This window comes from Symsagittifera roscoffensis, chromosome 9 (assembly GCF_963678635.1).
Source record: "Symsagittifera roscoffensis chromosome 9, txSymRosc1.1, whole genome shotgun sequence".
In the NCBI taxonomy this organism is placed as follows: Eukaryota; Metazoa; Xenacoelomorpha; order Acoela; family Convolutidae; genus Symsagittifera; species Symsagittifera roscoffensis.
In genome coordinates this window covers 34,754,404-34,775,338 of record NC_087070.1, presented here as the reverse complement: position 1 = coordinate 34,775,338, position 20,935 = coordinate 34,754,404, and the positions used below count along the sequence as shown (strand labels likewise).

Sequence of the window (20,935 nt, the reverse complement as noted above, 5' to 3'; positions counted from 1 at the left end):
AAATAATCGATTTCAGTGACAAAAATAATGGATTATAATCGATTATAATGGATTATAATGGATTTTTATTTTTCAAAAAAATCGATTTTAATGACCACATAATCGATTACGTGGTCTAAATTTGCCACAATAATGGATTATAATGGATTGTAATAGATTATAATGACAACATTTTATACAACATTTTTCCATTATAATCGATTATTATCCATGGAACTCCGGTGCGGGTAGCTTACATTTTGCGGCAATTTACTTGTACGGCCTATTAGCATGAATGTCGATTAGCATGTATGTCGATATCATCACTCAAAATTACATTTTTGATACGCGTGCACTTGTCCGAAAGTTTAGAAATAGAGATTTAATCGCGTTAACAAACACGTGATTAAAAATTCGTTGAAAACATATTAAGGCTAATAAATTTTTCGTTTGGATGAACACCTCGAAGCAATTGACACATGGTTTTCGGTACATATGCTAATCGCTACTCCCCCGTCCCCTCCAAAAAGAAAAAGTAATGCAGGAATTGTTACGTCAGCGGACTTCGTTCAAAAAGTAGACACATCATAAACCAATCAGAATTGAGAGAAAAATTGAACGTACGAAAAAAGCGAAATTATCAATCTTGCGAACATTTTTTTTAAAATCTCGATTCTGATTATGGTTTATGATGTGTCTACTTCATGACAGTCACAATGACTCATCATAAACCAATCAGAGGTAAGAAAACAAACGTACGCAAAAATAACAAATGAATATTTATTATTCTTGCGTACGTTTGTTTTTTTTTAAAATCTCGATTCCGATTGGTCAATTGAAATGACCTGTGCTGCCTACTCTTTGCTATGCAGCAGGTAGCATGCATACGTGGTAACACACTGACCTTGTAAGAGTGTGGTTTGTTGACAGCTATGAGTCGATCAGTTGCAATGCAGATGAACATGACGAATGAGGCGGTGACGTAGGCGAATGCGCCTCCCTTGTCGACCAGACAAACCAGAGCATGCCGGCTGTCAGTCAAGATCTCGAACACACTGACTGGCATGTAGAACACACTCACCCACAGGTCAAGACAAGCCAGCTAAATCAAATACAACTGATTTCTCGCATCTCTTAACTATAATCCCCCTTCGGGCACCTTTGGTAACGAATATCCCCCTATGAAAAGGAATCTCTGTAACTATACCCCCCGCCTTTTGCAAAAGGGCACAATCATCACTAGGTGTAAGAAGGGGCGGATACAATTTAGGAGGTCCCAAAGCGATGCAAGAAATGCAACAAAACTAATAAACTATTCCAAAGAAATAGATTCAAGAAGTAAAATCTCGCTTTCATTTGGGCTTCATTTAGTTTTGTCTTTTTGTCTTGGCACAGCACTTGAATTCATACAAGTTTTCCCTGACCTACCTCAAATTGACCTAAAAGCCACCACATTCACCTTAGTTTCTGTCAGTCAACTTCAGACAATGTACTGAAAAATCAAGAACAACCAAAAATGAGCAAAAAATGAACAGCTCGTTTCAAAAAAAAGAAAAATTTGAACCAAAAAGCTATATTTTCCAAGCGTCTGTAGAAAATTTTATGAGCATCTAAAATGTTTCACCAGTTTTGGTTTAACTGTTGATGGTTACTATTGTTTAAAATTTAAGCAAAGTATAGGGGAGTTAAAACCAAGTCTCAATTAACATTTTTAAGGAAAAGATACAATTTTTGAGTTACGTGTTGTGTTACAAATAAAAAAAATGCCATTTGCTGCGCAAAAATTTTTTTGATCAAAGCGTTACATTCCATGATGTAGTAAATAGTCTCTTTTTCCCGAAAATAATAAAGGGGCATATAGTTAAAGAGATCCGATTTTTAGCTACTCCCCCTCTGGTACCTAGAAACGAATTGTTACCCCTATCATGAACCGATTTAACGGCTAATTCCCTTTTACAAAATGGGGGAACAGTTAAGATATTCAATGCAATTAATTCCCGGCTCAACAGGTGCTCGTCTTTATTCCGACTTTCAAAGTCGACAAGCTGAAGTTTTGCCATTCAAGTACAGGGTCATCGCAGCATATACTGAAGCTTGTCTCATAATTTTAAAACATGATTGCAGTTGCTCCACCGTTTTTTAGTTTTTTAAAATAGTAAAGAAACATCAAAACATGAAAAAAGGAATCTCTGTAACTATACCCCCCCCCTTTTGCAAAAGGGCACAATCATCACTAGGTGTAAGAAGGGGCGGATACAATTTAGGAGGTCCCAAAACGATGCAAGAAATGCAACAAAACTAATAAACAATTCCAAAGAAAAAGATTCAAGAAGTATAATCTCGCTTTCATTTGGGCTTCATTTAGTTTTGTCTTTTTGTCTCGGCACAGCACTTGAATTCATACGAGTTTTCCCAGACCTACCTCAAGATGACCCAAAAGCCACCACATTCACCTTAGTTTCTGTCAGTCAACTTCAGACAATGTTTTTCATCATTGGAGCAAAAAGATAAGACAAACAGGATAAGTTAACAGATTTGAATAAATCAAAATCCTGCTGTATTTCCTTATTTGCACACTCGAAAGTTGAAAGCAGTTTTTTTTAAAGTGAAGCAACCAATTGGAGAAAATTGGATAAAATTCATAAACAACCAAAAATGAGCAAAAAAAGTGAACAACTCCTTTCAAAAAAAAGGAAAAAATTGAACAAAAAGCTATATTTTCGAAGCGTCTATAGAAAATTTTATGAGCATCTAAAATAGTTACACAAGTTTTGATTTAATTGTTAATGTTTACTATTGTTTAAAATTTAAGCAAAGTATAGGGGAGTTAAAACCAAGTCTCAATTAACAATTTTAGGGAAAAGATACAATTTTTGATTTACGTGTTGTGTTACAAATAAAAAAAATGCCATTTGCTGCGCAAAAATTTTTTTGATCAAAGCTTTACATTCCATGATGTAGTAAATAGTCTCTTTGGCCCGAAAATAATAAAGAGGCATACAGTTAAAGAGATACGATTTTTAACTACTCCCCCTCTGGTACCTAGAAACGAATTGCTACCCCTATCATGAACCGATGTAACGGCTAATCCCCTTTTACAAAATGGGGGAGCAGTTAAGATTTTCAATGCAATTCATTCCTTGCTCAACAGGTGCTCGTCTTTATTCCGACTTTCAAAGTCGACAAGCTGAAGTTTTGCAATTCAAATACAGTGTCATCGCAGCATATACTGAAGCTTGTCTCATAAACTTAAAACATGATTGCAGTTGCTCCTCCGTTTTTACATTTTTAAAATAGTAAAGAAACATCAAAACATGAAAAAAGGAATCTCTGTAACTATACCCCCCCTTTTGCAAAAGGGGACAATCATTTCTAGGTGCAAGAAGGGGCGGATACAATTTAAGAGGTCCCAAAGCGATGCAAAAAATGCAACAAAACTAATAAACTATTCCAAAGAAATAGATTCAAGAAGTAAAATCTCGCTTTCATTTGGGCTTCATTTAGTTTTGTCCTTTTGTCTTGGCACAGCACTTGAATTCATACAAGTTTTCCCTGACCTACCTCAAATTGACCTAAAAGCCACCACATTCACTTTAGTTTCTGTCAGTCAACTTCAGACAATGTACTTCATCATTGGAACAAAAAGATAAGACAAACAGGATAAGTTAACACAGTTGAATAAATCAAAATCCTGCTGTATTTCCTTATTTGCACACTCGAAAGTTGAAAGCAGTTTTTTTAAAGTGAAGCAACCAATTGGAGAAAATTGGAAAAAATTCAAGAACAACCAAAAATGAGCAAAAAAAGTGAACAGCTCCTTTCAAAAAAAAATTGAACAAAAAGCTATATTTTCCAAGCGTCTGTAGAAAATTTTATGAGCATCTAAAATGTTACACAAGTTTTGGTTTAATTGTTGATGGTTACTATTGTTTAAAATTTAAGCAAATCATAGGGGAGATAAAACCAAGTTTCAATCAACATTTTTAAGGAAAAGATACAATTTTTGAGTTACGTGTTGTGTTACAAATAAAAAAAATGCCATTTGCTGCGCAAAAGTTTTTTTGATCAAAGCTTTACATTCCAAGATGTAAAAAATAGTCTCTTTGGCCCGAAAATAATAAAGGGGCATATAGTTAAAGAGATCCGATTTTTAACTACTCCCCCTCTGGTACCCAGAAACGAATTGCTACCCCTATCATGAACCGATTTAACGGCTAATCCCCTTTTACAAAATGGTGGAACAGTTAAGGTATTCAATGCAATTCATTCCCGGCTCAACAGGTGCTCGTCTTTATTCCGACTTTCAAAGTCGACAAGCTGAAGTTTTGCCATTCAAGTACAGGGTCATCGCAGCATATACTGAAGCTTGTCTCATAAACTTAAAACTTGATTGCAGTTGCTCCTCCGTTATTACTTTTTTAAAATAGTAAAGAAACATCAAAACATGAAAAAAAGAATCTCTGTAACTATACCCCCCCCCCTTTTGCAAAAGGGCACAATCATCACTAGGTCAAGAACGGGCGGATACAATTTAAGAGGTCCCAAAACGATGCAAGAATCGCAACAAAACTAATAAACAATTCCAAAGAAAAAGATTCAAGAAGTAAAATCTCGCTTTCATTTGGGCTTCATTTAGTTTTGTCTTTTTGTCGTGGCACAGCACTTGAATTCATACGAGTTTTCCCTGACCTACCTCAAGATGACTCAAAGCCACCACATTCACCTTAGTTTCTGTCAGTCAACTTCAGGCAATGTACGTCATCATTGGAACAAAAAGATAAGACAAACAGGATAAGTTAACACAGTTGAATATATCAAAATCCTGCTGCATTTCATTATTTGCACACTCGAAAATTGAAAGCAGTTTTTTTTAAAGTGAAGCAACCCATTGGAGGAAATTGGAAAAATTCAAGAACAACCAAAAATGAGCACAAAAGTGAACAGCTCGTTTCAAAAAAAAGAAAAATTTAAACCAAAAGCTATATTTTCCAAGCGTCTGTAGAAAATTTTATGAGCATCTAAAATAGTTAGACAAGTTTTGATTTAATTGTTGATGGTTACAATTGTTTAAAATTTAAGCAAAGAATAGGGGAGTTAAAACCAAGTCTCAATTAACAATTTTAAGTAAAAGATACAGTTTTTGAGTTACGTGTTGTGCTACAAATAAAAAAAATGCCATTTGCTTCGCAAAAATTTTTTTGATTAAAACTTTACATTCCATGATAGAGTAAAAGGGGCATATTGTTAAAGAGATCCGATTTTTAGCTACTCCCCCTCTGGTACCTAGAAACGAATTGCTACCCCTATCATGAACCGATTTAACGGCTAATCCCCTTTTACAAAATGGGGGAACAGTTAAGATATTCAATGCAATTCATTCCCGGCTCAACAGGTGCTCGTCTTTATTCCGACTTTCACAGTCGACAAGCTGAAGTTTTGCCATTCAAGTACAGGGTCATTGCAGCATATACTGAAGCTGGTCTCATAAACTTAAAACATGATTGCAGTTGCTCTTCCGTTTTTACATTTTTAAAATAATAAAGAAACATCAAAACATGAAAAAAAGGAATCTCTGTAACTATACCCCCCTTTTGCAAAAGGGCACAATCATCACTAGGTGTAAGAAGGAGCGGATACAATTTAGAAGGTCCCAAAACGATGCAAGAAATGCAACAAAACTAATAAACAATTCCAAAGAAAAAGATTCAAGAAGTAAAATCTTGCTTTTATTTGGGCTTTATTTAGTTTTGTCTTTTTGTCTCGGCAGGCACTTGAATTCATACGAGTTTTCCCTGACCTACCTCAAGATGACCCAAAAACCACCACATTCACCTTAATTTCTGTCAGTCAACTTCAGACAATGTACTTCATCATTGGAACAAAAAGATAAGTCAAACAGGATAAGTTAACAGAGTTGAACAAATCAAAATCCTGCTGTATTTCATTATTTGCACACTCGAAAGTTGAAAGCATTTTTTTTAATGTGAAGCAACGAATTGGAGAAAATTGGAAAAAATTCAAGAACAACCAAAAATGAGCAAAAAAAGTGAACAGCTCCTTTAAAAAAAAGAAAAATTTGAACCAAAAAGCTATACTTTCCAAGCGTCTGTAGAAATTTTTATGAGCATCTAAAATAGTTACACAAATTTTGATTTAATTGTTGATGGTTACTATTGTTTAAAATTTAAGCAAAGTATAGGGGGGTTAAAACCAAGTCTCAATTAACAATTTTAAGGAAAAGATACATTTTTTGAGTTACGTGTTGTGCTACAAATAAAAAAAATGCCATTTGCTGCGCAAAAAATTTTTTGATTAAAGCTTTTCATTCCATGATGTAGTAAATAGTCTCTTTGGCCCGAAAATAATAAATTTTCAAATTATTTGAAATTATGAGCAAATTGAAAGAAATTGAAAGAGGTTAACATAAGCAAACAAGACAGCTAGTATATCAGGGCGAAGCTTTTTACAATAATTTTTTCAATATATTACTCTGGCCGTTTTTTTCTTCAATTTATTACTCCAAACGCCAATATAAATTAAAAAGGGATGTATATAGCGTCTTCCCTTCAAAAGAAACTAGTGAATTGTCTTATATGGCTTTCAGCAAAATCTTTTGCAGAAATTTCCAAATTTTTATTAATGCTTTGCAGAGGCCGCCCAAAATCTGTTCGAAATTGAATTGAATTTAGGAAAGTCTAAATGATCTAAAAAATGTGTGTATTATACGCAAAATGTATCATTTTGTAATTGACATGTAAGTCGGATATGCTAGTCGTAACATCGATGATTTCGTCCTAATACGAGCAGACTGTACTTTACAATTTTTTCTACTATGATGTATTTGTTTCGAATCTGGAAAACAATAACTGAAAATATGTTCTCGGGCTCAAAATTTTGCGCCAATTTAGACATTTTTAAAATCATTTGATGCTCTAATCATCCAATGTTACTACTCTTTGGTTCAAAAAAAATCTTTCAGTCTTTAATAAATCTAAAAGGGATCAGGTAAAGTTCTTTTTTTTCAGTTTTATTGCTACTTAACGAAGAAAACAGTTCGTAGAAGTATTCATATTTTTGATTTATGTACACTATTATCAGTAAAGCCGCTTAAAGTTTTCAGAAACCGTTTGTCGAACTTCTTATTACTGTCAGAACATCGAAAACTGAAAAGGCAATCATGTTACCAGACTTTTTTAAAAGCTTTTTTTGGGCAATTTAATTTTCGTGTTAGTGAAGAAAATTTCACTTAAAATTTGCTGAAATTTAAGGTATTACAGATTTTTCCAGTCAAACTCATGATTTGCATAACACAATTTGAATATATAATAAATCAACCTGCCTAAAACAGTTTTAAGGAAAAACTATTTGAATAGAATTCAAATAATCATATGAATTGAATTGATGTTTAGCTTCAAATAAAACTGATAATAAATAAAAGAAAAAAGTGCAAAACACATTTTTTATTCAGGTCAGGGAAAGATGAAAAATAATGATAAAAACTTGATTTTGTTGCCGGATTTTCACTTTGGGATTCTCACATCAAATTGAAACCTGAAATTACGGCGAAAAACGTTATCATTACCATAAAGTGAATGAAAACTTATAAAAAAAAATAAACCTAATTATTGAAAGTTTCCTTACAGGTTTACAAGAGGAAATTTGGATGAGGAACTTCACATGAGAAAATTTAAGAAATTGAAGTATAGTATGGACCTGAAATACTATTTTTGAAAGCAGTGATTTTTTTGCAATTCAATTGATTTTGGAAAGTGGTTACTGTTCCAACTTATGAAAAAAATCAGGAAATTTTAGGCCTTGGGATGTTTTCTAAATGAATTCAACTTCTTAGTAAAACGTTTAATAAGGAAAATGTTTTGATAGTATCTGAAAAATGTTTTTCCTATGATATCTTTTTAAAATTTGAGAATTGAAACATAATATGGAAAAACAATCGAGATTTTTTTAGTTTAGAGGATTTTAGTAGTATAATTGTTCCAAAAATGACAGACTTTTTGGAATTGGGTTGTTTTTTCCTCAAATCAATTTCAGCGTTTTAGTCACACGTCTTAGCTTGAATATCTCAGTGAAAAAATTGCAACCACAAAAACAGAATGCTATAAAACCTTCAAATGAAACAAAAAAGTTGGGAGGAAAACAACAGTCATGAATTGAAAAAAGTAATAATTATTTTCCGGCTTATTTTAATGGTATTCAAAACCACCTCTGTTACGCTTTAGGTTTCTCATTTAGAAGGCGTTGCAAAACTTCATCGTAATTTTGTATTCGGCCGTACTTAGTGATAGTTTCCTTCTAGATAAAAAAGAGCTTGTATAGGCTGTGAACTTTTAAACTAACGAATGAATACTTTCAGAATTGGGTAGTTGTTCCAACTATCGAGGACATTCGGAATTTTTATGCTTGCGGTGGTTTTTTATATTCAGTCAATTTTTGCCGATCGAAATCATAATTGTGAATGAAATTTTTTCATACCCCAATGAAGATATAGAGACCCTGGTTTTAATTTTGTGGGTTTGAGTTTAAAAATTGTGGGTCTGATAACTATCAACTTGCCTTTGCTCTGAACTAATTTATGCGCGTTGTGAAAATTTTAATTGTGGTGCCGAAAGCCTAATGCAATTGATTTATGCGCGGCAAACTAACGACACAACAAAATGTTCCAAAATGAAATGAGGCAAGCTAATCGGTCGCATAAAACAATTGAACTCATGATATTGTCCAAAACCAACTATTGATACCAAGTAGCGGGCAGCCAGAATATTCAGAGCTTTGTCCTGATATACATGCAGTCTTGTTAAAATTATTTCTGAGTATGAATTTTTTTTGACAATTTTTTTTTCTTTTTTTTGGAGATTTATCTGACACCTTTTGCCATTTTCGGTGAAAAGGCCACGCATACCAAGTTTGGACCGACAGGGCCCAGTTACAAATTTTGTCTATGAAAAAAAACATAGAATCAACACTGGAGCTACATACCATGCCACGATCTATAAAATCTACTATTTGATTGGAGCAGAAACTATAACGCGGAAGAAGAAAATTCAAGGTTTAGAAAGAAGGAAACAAGACTGCTCGAATATCTGCGCAAAGCATGGAAAACGCAGACTGCAATTTACGACCAAGTAAATTATGTTATTGAAAAACCTGATGAAATGCAACAAAAAAATTTTTTGTTTTGTTTTCATACGCTATTTATAATACAAAGGATTGTGTTTAACTTCTCGTATCCCAATAAAAGACCAAATGAGTGGCCTTTTATTTTGCCTCTGAAATGTGTTGTGCGATTGCAATATATCGCGCGTTAACTATACCAAACTGACCAAAAAATTTACTTACATTGAGCTTCAGACAATAAAAATTTTCAGATGGGTAAAAACAAAATTTAATTTAGTTTAAAAGTCGTAAGCTGACTGAAAAAAACAACCTAGACTACATTTTCCATACTTTTTTAGAAAGTAAGACAACTTGGGTAACCATAGCGACGTGGCTATGTACTTAAGCTTTCTACCGAAAAGTTTCGTTGAACAGATACAATATATAAATTACAACCATTCGTAACATTTCCCGGTTTACGTGGCCATAGAAATCCATCGCTGGCGCCAGGCCTGATCAGGGAAAAAACCATGTCAAAATCTTGCTAGGATTACTCTGGACTTCGAGGGGAATTCTAGGAATGCAGGCCTGAACCTCCATGTTAGTTTTGATAGAAAATACAAATGTTTTGATCCTGCTTGAAAGCAAATTTATCCAAAGGATTTTTTCTATAAAGAAAATCTATAGGTTAAATGCAAGAAGCTTGCAGAAAAACTGTGTTTTTCATTGGTATATTAAGCCTAAATTTGGCAAAAAAGCATAACATAAAAAAAAATTTCAAACACCGTTTTTTTGTGGAAAAGTCATCAAGCTACAATTCTCTGGAAGTTTCAATCCTTACTTTTAATCGTGAATTACATTTTTTGTCACCATTGAAAGTAAGGTTTGAAATTTCCACCAAGCTATCATATAAAATATAACTTTTTATATATGGCTTGATGGCTTTTCTGCAACAAAAAGGTGTTTGAAAAACTTTATTATGCTTTTTTGTCGAATTTAAGCTTGATATGTCAATGCAGTTTATCTACAATATTCTTGCCGAAATATAGTTGGGAAACACACGAAACCTAGTTAAGGAAACATAGAAACAATTTTGAGCTTCTGATTGACCATTTGAGACTGTCAACTGTTTATTATCAGAGAAAAACCAGGTTGTCACGATAAGAAATGTAAGAAAAAACAAACTGCCTGTTTTAATCGACTCTAGCTGACAGAATGGGCCTAATTGAAGAAGGAGAATAAAACTAGATATTTAGGAGTTGTAAGTAAGGATAAGGGTAAAAACTTCTTTCCCGGAAAAAATTTGAATTATTTAAGTTGTTTATTTTCCTATATCGAAATAAACTTGCTGAATTGAGCCAATAAATCTAATTTTTTGCTGAAAATAAAAGAAAATCAGAGTAGAAAAATTATTATATGGCGATGTAAAAGATGATACCGAAACTTTTTTAGTTCTGATTTCGACCTCAAGAAAAAAACTTCAAGGTTTTACGCCGTAATTCAGGGCCAAATTCGATCTACAATGACCAATCTTTAAGAGCCCAATTCTTAGAATACAAAAACTGATGATTACTTAGATTTGTGTAATCTTCAAGGCAAGCAAGGTTTAACTGAATTTGATGACCTTAAAACTATGTTTTAGACCTCAATCCGGTTTTCATTGAAAATTTTCAACCGACTTTCAGACGTAGTTTTGAACCAAAAAAAACCATGGAAAGTATGAGGTAATTTTAAGAAAAAACCTTTCGTTCCAACAATTTTTTCTTCAATATCATTCCTTTCAAAGAAGTAATTTTGGATATTTTTTTGATTTTTGAAAAAAAATTGCCGCTATATTTATGGTTTTATTACCTAATTTTGAATCGGAATTTGATTTAATTTAATAATTTTCACGAATTTTTTGTTCAGTTTTTTTAATGAATTTTTATATGATTAGAAAACAACTTTCTTGTGCTTCACAAAAAAGTTATTGATTTTTGACGAAAAAGTATTTGTTAAATAAAAATCTAACCCTCTAATTGGATTTAAAAAGTGAGATTTGTAGTTAAATTCAAATTTGGACATCGAAAAAAAATACAAAATCCATATCTGTATCAGTCTTGTGGCATGTCTTTTTTTCCCTGTACATGTCTGAAACAGACAAGTACTAGACATGATATTTATGAAAAAAAATCAGATCTTGAGTCAATTATGATCAGACTTGAAGTCGATCTGGACCAGGCATGTTCATGTCGGAAATTACATGATCAGACCTGAAGCAGACATGATCAGACCTGACTTTACACGATCATACCTGGACCAGACATGATCGTGCCAGAAATTACATAATCAGACCTTAAGCAGACATGATCATATCTGACTTTACGTGATCACACCTGGACCAGACATGATCGTGCCAGAAATTACATGATCAGACCTTAAGCAGACATGATCATGCCTGAAATTACATGATCAGACCTGAAGCAGACTTATCATGATGGTAATGTAAGACCAGGACAATCCGTGAGTCAACTGAAGCAAGCATGGGTATTAACTCGAGAAGCAAAAATCAGTTTATTATTGGCATCAGGAAATACTCAGCGTGTCAGATATTAAGCTGACAAGAACAGATACTACACATGATATTAGCCAAAAGGCCGAGAAGCGATAACTGAAACAAACGATCTTCTTCTACATGCCTCAGACACAACAAAATACCAACAGCTCGGACCACAAAACTTTTAAGCTATCCGACTGAATTGGGAGCTAGATCGCTCCCGAAATAACTCATACAAGATCAAGGCAAATAATTAAAAATAGGCCGTCAATTCAATTCTTTGCCTTATCGAGACACCCTGCAGGCTTGTAGTTCTATCGTAAAACTAAAGTGGACTACATTATAACTATCTGCGATTCTGCCGTTACATGGCGCTAAGTTTTCTTACACGATCAGACATGAAGCAACTATAATCATGTCTGACCAAGTATAGTCATGTCTGATTCAGGTATAGTCATTTCTGACCAGTTATAGTTATGTCTGACCAGGTATAGTCATGTGTCACTAAGTATAGTCATGTCTGTTCAGGTGTAATCATGTCTGACCCAGGTATACTCTGCAAACGGCAGAACAGATCACATGTGAAACAGATATGCACAGAGTTGGAAAACAGTTAGTGTCTGAAAATTGCATGATTAGACGTGAATTGTGAGAAAAATTCGGTACGGGGCATATTAGCTTTCAAAAAAATTTTGCACCAATTTTGAACCATATAATTGAATTTTATCAGTAGTGAGGTAAAGTCATTGACAAATACTTCCCAATAGATGAGACTTTTAACTTCATGTAGGTGTAAAACATAAGTTCGTAGAGAACATATTCCATTTGATTGAAGAAAAAAAATTGAACTTAAAAAAAGTTTGTGAGCAATCACAACTCATTTTAGGGATTACTTGGCTTCTATATAAAGTATGCATGTTTAAAGAATTTTCAAATTCATTTTGAGAAGAAGGAATGGAATTTTTGCGCTAGCTGAAGTCTTTTTGTCATTTGAGTTTTAAATAAATTTTTAGCCAGTTTTGAATGAAGTTTTTTGAAATCAAATGAAAATTATGGACACTTCTCTAGCAATTTTACCGAACCACCTTAAATTATGGAGCTAAAATTATAAACCAATTTTTGATGTTTCACCTGTAACCGTGTTTTTTAAAATCAAATGGAGTTTTGAAATTTTTTATTTTATTCAAATTAGGAAAAATTTTAGGAGATGTTTTTCGTTCTTTTAACGCGGAAGCAGCTTTAACCTGGCTCAGAAATTGTTCGAAAAAAAACTGGGGACTAGCTATATGATAATATTAAAACGCTGGTAGACGTTGACAAGACTGTTTGTATATCAAGGCATAAAATATCGGTTAATAGGTAAAATAAAAGACTTCATCAACTTTTTTTAAAAAACAGATGACTTATAGCCAAACTTTAAGGACTGTCAGATATTTCACGGTTCTGCCCTGATACAAGCAGTCTTGTCTTTATACAAAAGATTCCAAATCAATCTATCTAAGCTTTTGCGCTCTAGATTTTTGGCTAAGATGACACTAGAGAAAAGTATAGAACACAGTATATTTTAGGTAAAATTGAGTAGATTCAGAAAAACAAGAAACTGAAAATAAGCTTAGATACAAAATTAGGTGAGAATGTGGTTGCTGTTATAAAATGTATAAAAACGGATCATACATATGTATATATATAGATAAAAATTAGAAGAAGGTGGCGTTTTTAAGTACAACTTTTATAACAAGTAGAATAGTGTAGTGATTGGTGAAGGAATAGTTGGGTTTCATACATAAATAAATAAATAAATATTTTTAAAAAATCATAATAAGTTGTTTGCAGGTGAAGTCATTACAAGAACGGAATTACAAACTAAGAAATCTTATACAAAGAGAGAGCGCCATGAGACAGACATTTTGAAAGGCGTTTTTGTTTTCAGGCTTTTAAAATAAAGCGCTGTCGTTTTTAAGTACAATTTAAATAACAAGTAGAATAGTGATTGATGTTTTCAAGATTTTTTTGCAGTTCGCTAATGTTTGGTCACTTGCAATAGGCAAATAGAAACGAGCGAAAATTTTCTGCACATCATTTCCTTATAACCAGAAGCGACTGTCATTCACTTCATTACTTCCATATTTGGTACTATTTTACGACATCCATTTCTCCAGGAACGTAGAAGATTGGCAGAACTCAAACCAATCCATATAGCTGTCCTATAAAATTACTAAATATTTTGAGCCCATCAGAGAAATCTTGCCCACGCCTTTGGAATTAACCGAAATTCTCGACCTCATACTAAATTTGTTGAACAAATTGATTTCTGCTCTGCAAAAAGATAAGATGCACTTCCTTAATTAAGAGTCACTGTATCAATTATCGTAGAAACTTGACGCGGTTAATTCCGGGTCACTAATTCAGTTCTCCTAGAAACATTGACGCAAAAAGTTTGATGCAATCGGAAAAAAATTTTAAAATCAAGAATTTGATTTTGGAAAAAATTATTCGCCGTTGATTATTGTCTAAGGACTAACTTATGAGCTGGAAAAATGGCTCAAGTCTGTTTTAAATTTTTCAAAATCAATTTGAGGAAATAATTATCTTTCCACGCCAATTTCTGAAAAAGCTGAGACAGTTGGAAAAAAATATTAAAAAAATATCAGCGGTTGATGACAGTCTAAGCACTAACTTATGGGCTGAAAAAATGCATCTCTTTCCTCGCCAATTTCCGAAAAAGCTACGGAGGCTCTTCAAAAATTTATTAAAAATTCGATTTCGGAAAAATATATCCACGGTTGATTATTTTTTATACACTAAATTAAGGGTTCAAAGAAGTTTGCTCACTTGCTTTTTGAAATTTCATATTCATTTTGAAGAAATAATTAACTTGGGCTTAGATTTGATTGAGGGATTTTTTGTGGTCTTTTGCAATATTTGTTCAAATGCTGTTTTTGTAGCTACTTTTTTACTCAATAATTCTCATGCAGGAAAATTTGGTTCAATTAGAATCGAAAAGATTGGTAAATTGATCCTAAAAACGAGTACAGACCTACAGTTCTTCGGAAAGTAAATAAGTTTTTCATGTATCAGCAAGCTTTTCAATTGCAAAGAAAAAAAGCTCTTATAAAAGCGCTGATTAAAGAAAGTTTGCTTATTTTGCGCGATCTTTAATATTTTTTCTTGAAACGTTTTCAAACGCTCATAATTGAATATCCAGAAAAAAAGGGCTCTTTTTCCTCCCCCCCCCCCCCCCCCACCACACTCAAACATGAAATTTATGGTCTAACGAGTGGTTTTACGAGGTTAATTATAAGACCAAATATGTTTGTCATGGCCTAATTAGTCTGCATGTCAATTTTCATGACAATCGGACAAAGTGATTAGTAATTTCAAATATAAAAATTAGCAGGTGGGGGGAAAAGGAAAAAGAGCCAAAAAAAGTATTTGAAATTTTCTAACAATATAAGTAATTAAGTGTACAACATTTCTGCAAGTTTGCTTGATGTGTAAAAAAACAATTATCGCTACCATTACTGAGGCCAAACTGTGCATTCTCTGCATTGTAAGCGGAATCCTTTTGTGATATCCTAAGCATTATCGTGTGAAAACTAATGGTAGTTCAAGAATGTATTCTGATTTACATGAATTAAGTTTTCTTCTTTTTCTAAAATTAGTCACTGAGAGTGATACTGCAGAATCAAAACTCTGAGTTCTCAGCTGTGTGCCATTGTCACTGCACACATGACCTTGGACACATCTTAATAATAATACCACTGAAGGTTGGTATTGCATAATTCAATTACTGCTATTGCATTAGCAGTATGACATACCCCCCTCAAGAGGAAAATAAATTTTTCAAAATAAGAAATCATTTATGTTATAAACAGTTTATTGCACTCAATTCACAGATAGTTTTTGAATTTGGAAGATTAGTGATTTGGATTTTCAATTCTTAGTTTACTTCGAGGTCTATTCTCCAGCAAGGATTCCAATCCGTTCCTTTGTCCAGCGCTGCATAGCCGAATTTTCTCCGGAAGAAATGTCTCTCTAGTATACGTAATTTCGACTCTACGGGCCTGTCACTTCGTTCATGAAAGTCTGCTAGCCTCTTCCGGTATTCCTGGAGTGCAGCTTTGACTGGTGCTCCCCCTGATAACTACTCCGATAGTTCCTAGATGGAATGTTTGACTGGGTCTCCAAATTGCTTAGGCTCATTACTCTTGGTTTGTCTGGAACGTCGTCTTACTTTTGAATCTTCGGCGCTAGAATCATCAGAAACCCCCTGAGGAGGCTCAAACATTGTGTCCCTTTCGGATGCTGGCTGGACATTCCCTCTGAGGTCGTCCGCGACTTTTTGGACCTACCTTTTTAAAAGTTGGTCTGCAAGATTCTCCCACTCCGCCGGTGCCAAATTACGGTTTTGAAATTTGTCTAGGATATCCTCCGGACGTGGTTGTGAATTGATTGTCTGTAGTTTGGCCTTTTGTTTGGTTGTCGGGGTGGAGTTCGCGTGAACGTCTTTGTTCAAGGTATCCAAAGTTCACGTTGATTGTTCGTTGCCCTGTCAACTGCAATAGCAGTTTGTCTTGGCAGTTTATTCTGTTTGTCGTCTGATTTCTTTTGCTTCGTTTTTTTTTCACACTTCTTCAGAACAATCTCTTCTTGAGTTTTTGGTTCCGGCATCGAACTGGGACCCGCTGTTTTTCGGCTTCATTCTTTTGATGGCTAAATTTAGAACCCCCCCCCCCCCCCCCCCCAGCTACCGTGTCCTTTCAGGTTACAACTGTTTGGTTGTGCTGAAACTGATCCACCGGGTTCACAAAATCGGCAATTTCCACACCCCGCCGTAATTTTTTGTCCGACTCAATATCCTCTGGAACTTCAGGGGAACTGATTCTTTGGAATTTCTTATTTGGCTCTGCCTATGGGCTTTTGCTCTCGCTCCGCGTTTTCTCTTGTGGTAGGAACGTTTTCACTTGCGCCATGTCCGATTTCTTGTAGATAGCTCCTGTTGACGCCTTGACTGTCGAATCAGTTTTTGCCGCTATTTTCCCCTTCAACTGTTTCGTCAGCGCTTGTCCGCTCTTGCGTAATGGATCCTTTCGCAGAATAGTTTTCTGTGGAGACTGCGTGTTTTCCTTTTTATCGACTTCTATGAACCCCTTCTCCCAGGAGTATATCATCTCCTTCCGTAGCTCTGTGTTCAATAATCCTGTTATGTCGACAATCCGCCGTATGTCGATTTTCGCAGCATCTCTCCTTTCCTGATTCCAACGGGCGTTCACCTCCAGCTATTTTTTGAGGGCTTTTGCTCTTTGACGATCCCTGTCCGAATGCACTTGCTGCTTGTGCAGCAGACTGGTGTTCCTGCTGAGTTCCCCCTTTCTGATTATCTTCAGATTCTCTCGGGATTGGTCAATTCTTCGTTTTAGTTTTGATGCCGTCAATGCCGATCATTCCAAGTGTTGCTTGTCTAAATAGTCAGAATTATTTATAAATGTATCCCGTAAAATTTTAAATTCATTTTTTTGGTAGTCTGCCAAAATGTGCCTGAAAGGGAGATACTTGAATAGTTTTCTGTATGTTCCACCGTAATTCTCGCATTATGGTGCTAAGACACAGTTTGATCGATCTAATGTTTTCTTCTAGGAACATTACCCCCAATCTTCTTTTTATTGTTTGTAATGTTCGCTCTACTAAAGCACAACCCCGATGGTCACCCACCGGGCAGAATTTTTGTTCGATATTGAGTTCAGTACAAAACTTTTTGATGTTTTCCCCTTAAATCCTACAAGATGGTCGGATCGGATTGATTCCGGAATGCCGTGTGTCTATATACAATCTCAAGAATTTCACCGTACACTTTCCACATGTTGATTTAGTAACCTTCACCGACGGAAATTTCGATAATCTATCTATAGCTACTAGAAGGTAGATCTGTTTTCCTCTGTGGTTTTCTAATGGTCCCGCGTAATCTAATTGTACTTCCTCTCCCAGCTGCGTGAGCAGTGGCAGTGGTTTTGACGCATTTTTTGGAATAAGGTATTTTACGTTTTTACCATATCTGGTGCAACTACGACACTCTTCTGCTAGGTTCACTCTTTCCTTGTGCATATGCGGCCAACACAAGTATTGTGACACTCCTAGCATAGCCTCTTGACCCGGTTAACCCCGGTGAATCTTTTTGAGCACAGCTTGTCTCAGTTGTAGGGGAACCGCCAGTCGGTTGTTCACCAGAATGCAATCGCCTTGCACCGCCATCTGTGACCACAATGGGTTCGTGTATGGTCCCATCAGCTCGAAACCCTGTTTGTCTCCTCGCTCTATGACTTGTCGGAGGCGGTCCATCCATGTGTCTTCGGTCGTCAGTTCTGCCAGAACACTTTTATCAAACAATTTCGATAGGTTGTCCAATGACTCCTCCTTCTGCTGTTTTTGCAGTTTCTGTTTACTGAATGTTTTCGGTGGTTCGATAGCACACACCTCTTGATCACTTTCGATGTCCTCTGTGGTTGTCAAATCCACTTCATTTACCCTGACATCGCTCAATCTCTTTTCATTCGGAGTAGCTGGTGTGATGCTGATCGGCCCTTGAGTTGTTTCTTCTGGAATTTTACTAGTTTCCTCCGACGTTGCCACTAACTCCCTGTTGATGTTTACCGGAGTGCTTACTTCTCCCCCAATCAACTGCCAAAACGAAAGTAGTCTGTTGTCTGCCTCTTTCTGTTGCTCCGGTTGAAATTACCATTTAACTCTTTTTGATGGAAATCTTGTTTCACTGTCCGAACTGTCTCTGTTTTTCCTGCCTCCGCGAATTATTTTCCTTGTGCGTTGCTGTGTCTCCGTAACTTCCTCCTCTTCGGAGATTTCGTTTATGTTTCATAGAGAGCGATTCCATTTCGGGTCCAGAATACTCACCTCTCTTTCGTCATTTCGCCAATCATGTGGTGTATCTGACCATTCGTATGAGCGATTGAATTTTTTTGCCATCTCCTTCTACGAGTTTGTTTTTTTCCGATTTTTATTGACGGATTGAACTGTTTTGCAGTTTTTGAATACGAATGTTTCTGAGTTGAAGTGACAAAAAAGTGATCGGTTTCTCTTGAAAATTGCTGTTTAGCTGTTCTGACAGTCGCGAACATTGTTTTCTCTCGTTCCTATCGAGCTTTGTTTGTTTTTGACCATTTTGGTTGGCATGGCAACCACTAAGCGATGACTGCTTTGCAACTTTCCTTCTAGAATATTCTAGAACGTTTTTGCTCCGGTCGAGCGATCGAATGCCTTCTAGCCTACTGCTCATGCAGTATAACGCTTCATGAAAAGAGTTTATTGTTGCCACTACAAATTTTTTGTCTAGTTCCGATTCGGGCCAAGGATCATTATAAGGATCACACGATATATAATCGACTATCCCCATGTCCCACCCCTGAGTGTGAAATATTTGAAATTGATATGGCAACAATCGGTCGACCCACCGGGTCAATCGGGATTTATAGGTCTTATTAGACTTATTACCATCTAGTGCTGATATGAGTGCTTTGTTATCTGTTGCGATGGTAAATGGTTTACCTAATAGGTAATGTTTGTATCGCTTTACTGCCCAAACAACTTCCATTAGCTCCAATTCTTTTGTTGAATATTTTTTTTGTGAATTTAGGTACCTGGATGCGAATGAGATTGGAACCCACGAACCTTCATCTGTATGTTGTTCTAAAGTAGCCCCCAAGCCATCGTGGCTTGCGTCAAACTTAACATTTGTTTCCCGGTTAGCATCCTAGTAGTTTACGTTTGTAATGTTGGCTACTGCGTTTTTTATGGCATCAAACACCACTGTGTGTTCATCCCTCATTCGATCATCTTTACTGGTAGTTTCATGTTTTTCAACTTCTTCTTTTGATTCCCCTCTTTGAGGAGTGGCCTCAGCTTCCTCGTTAAGCTTGCCGCGTTGGGTATAAATTTTGCTAGGTGATTTATGCTATCCAGGAATGATATTAATTGTTTAAGCGATTTTGGTGGATTTAAGTTTAATATCGCTTCGGTTTTGGTAAACTTTGGACTGACTCCTCATTCCGAAAGGTGATGTCCCAGCCAATTCACCTGTTGTTTGAAAAATTCACATTTCGAGATTTTCAATACCAGATTTTCATCATCCAATTTCTTAAATACTGTTTTTCACCAATTTTTCATGTTCAATTTTGTTACCCTTCGACACGATAAGAATGTCATCCAGAAAACAAAATGTTTATTTTTTGCGTGGTTACTAGTTCTGTCCATGGCTTTTTGAAATTCAGCTGGCATGTCTGCTAATCCAAAAAACCCTGTAAGGAATCTATATGTCCCGGTAGCCTTTCCACCGACAATATTAAAGTTACACTGCTTAGCTGTGTCTGCAGCCAATTTTAGCTGACTCTACGCGTACTTCAAGTCTAACACAGTGAAAAAATGTGCCCTTTTGTTCTCGGCAACGATTTGACTTACTCCATTGATGAGTTCATCTACGTTGGGCATTTGGTACAAATTTTTTGAACAATTGTCTGTTAATTGGTTTTGCGTCCATCGCTAATTTTATCGAATCGTCCTTTTTTATTGTAATTACAATTGGGGCTATGAAACAGTCGCTTGTACATTTGTCTAGCTTTGTGATGTGACCTTCTGTCAACAGTTTTTCAATTTCTTTCTCTACTTTATTGGAATTCTTCTCCACTTTTCTTGAATTGGACCTAGGGGGTACTTGATTTTTGAACTTACAATGTGAATTTCCTTGTCTATCGAACAAATTACTGAAGAATATATCTTTCCAACCTTCCGATTGCTCGCACATGAGCACATGTAGTACCTCCTTTCACCTCCCAGCCTGCCGACCGAAGGTTCGTCTTCAATGCCCCCAATACACAAATCGGTTGTTTGTTGTAATCAACGAATTTTGTAGTCAAGTTCAGTTTGTCAAACGGGATGAATCTTGCCTTATTTGATTTATCCATTATATCTTTTGCCGTCGCCCAATTTAAGAAAGAGACTGGACTTCCGGTATCTACCGTCAGTTGTATTATTTGATTCTCTATTCTTGCCATGGCCTTTAGTGATTTTACTCTTTTCAACTTTGGGTCTCGGATTGAGTCGATTTTTTGGATTTGTATCGTCTCTCCATTTGACTTCTTTTTGTTTTCACTGATTCTGTCCCTCACATATTTCGAGATTCTTTCGTTCTCCGGCTGATGTGTGTGTATCGACATTACTTCAAAATCACTATATGAACCGAAATTTTCTCTTATCTGATCACATTCCTCTACGGATCCTTCAGATTTGTCCGCAACCTCGCTC

The 20,935-nt window shown here is 35.5% G+C and overlaps 1 protein-coding gene and 1 non-coding gene across 2 annotated transcripts in view; both read right to left on the bottom strand.

Annotated features, from left to right (window-relative positions):
* The window catches only part of LOC134854535 (uncharacterized), a gene marked incomplete in the record, with an annotated part of 200,925 nt that overhangs the window by 105,751 nt on the left and 74,239 nt on the right, over nt 1-20,935 (bottom strand). Inside the window, 1 exon segment of the mRNA XM_063870830.1 lies at nt 884-1,081. Within this exon segment, the coding sequence (XP_063726900.1) occupies nt 884-1,081 (198 nt within the window).
* Nucleotides 11,548-11,738, bottom strand: LOC134854934 (U2 spliceosomal RNA). Its single transcript, XR_010164444.1, has one exon. It is a non-coding gene; the product is annotated as a U2 spliceosomal RNA (small nuclear RNA).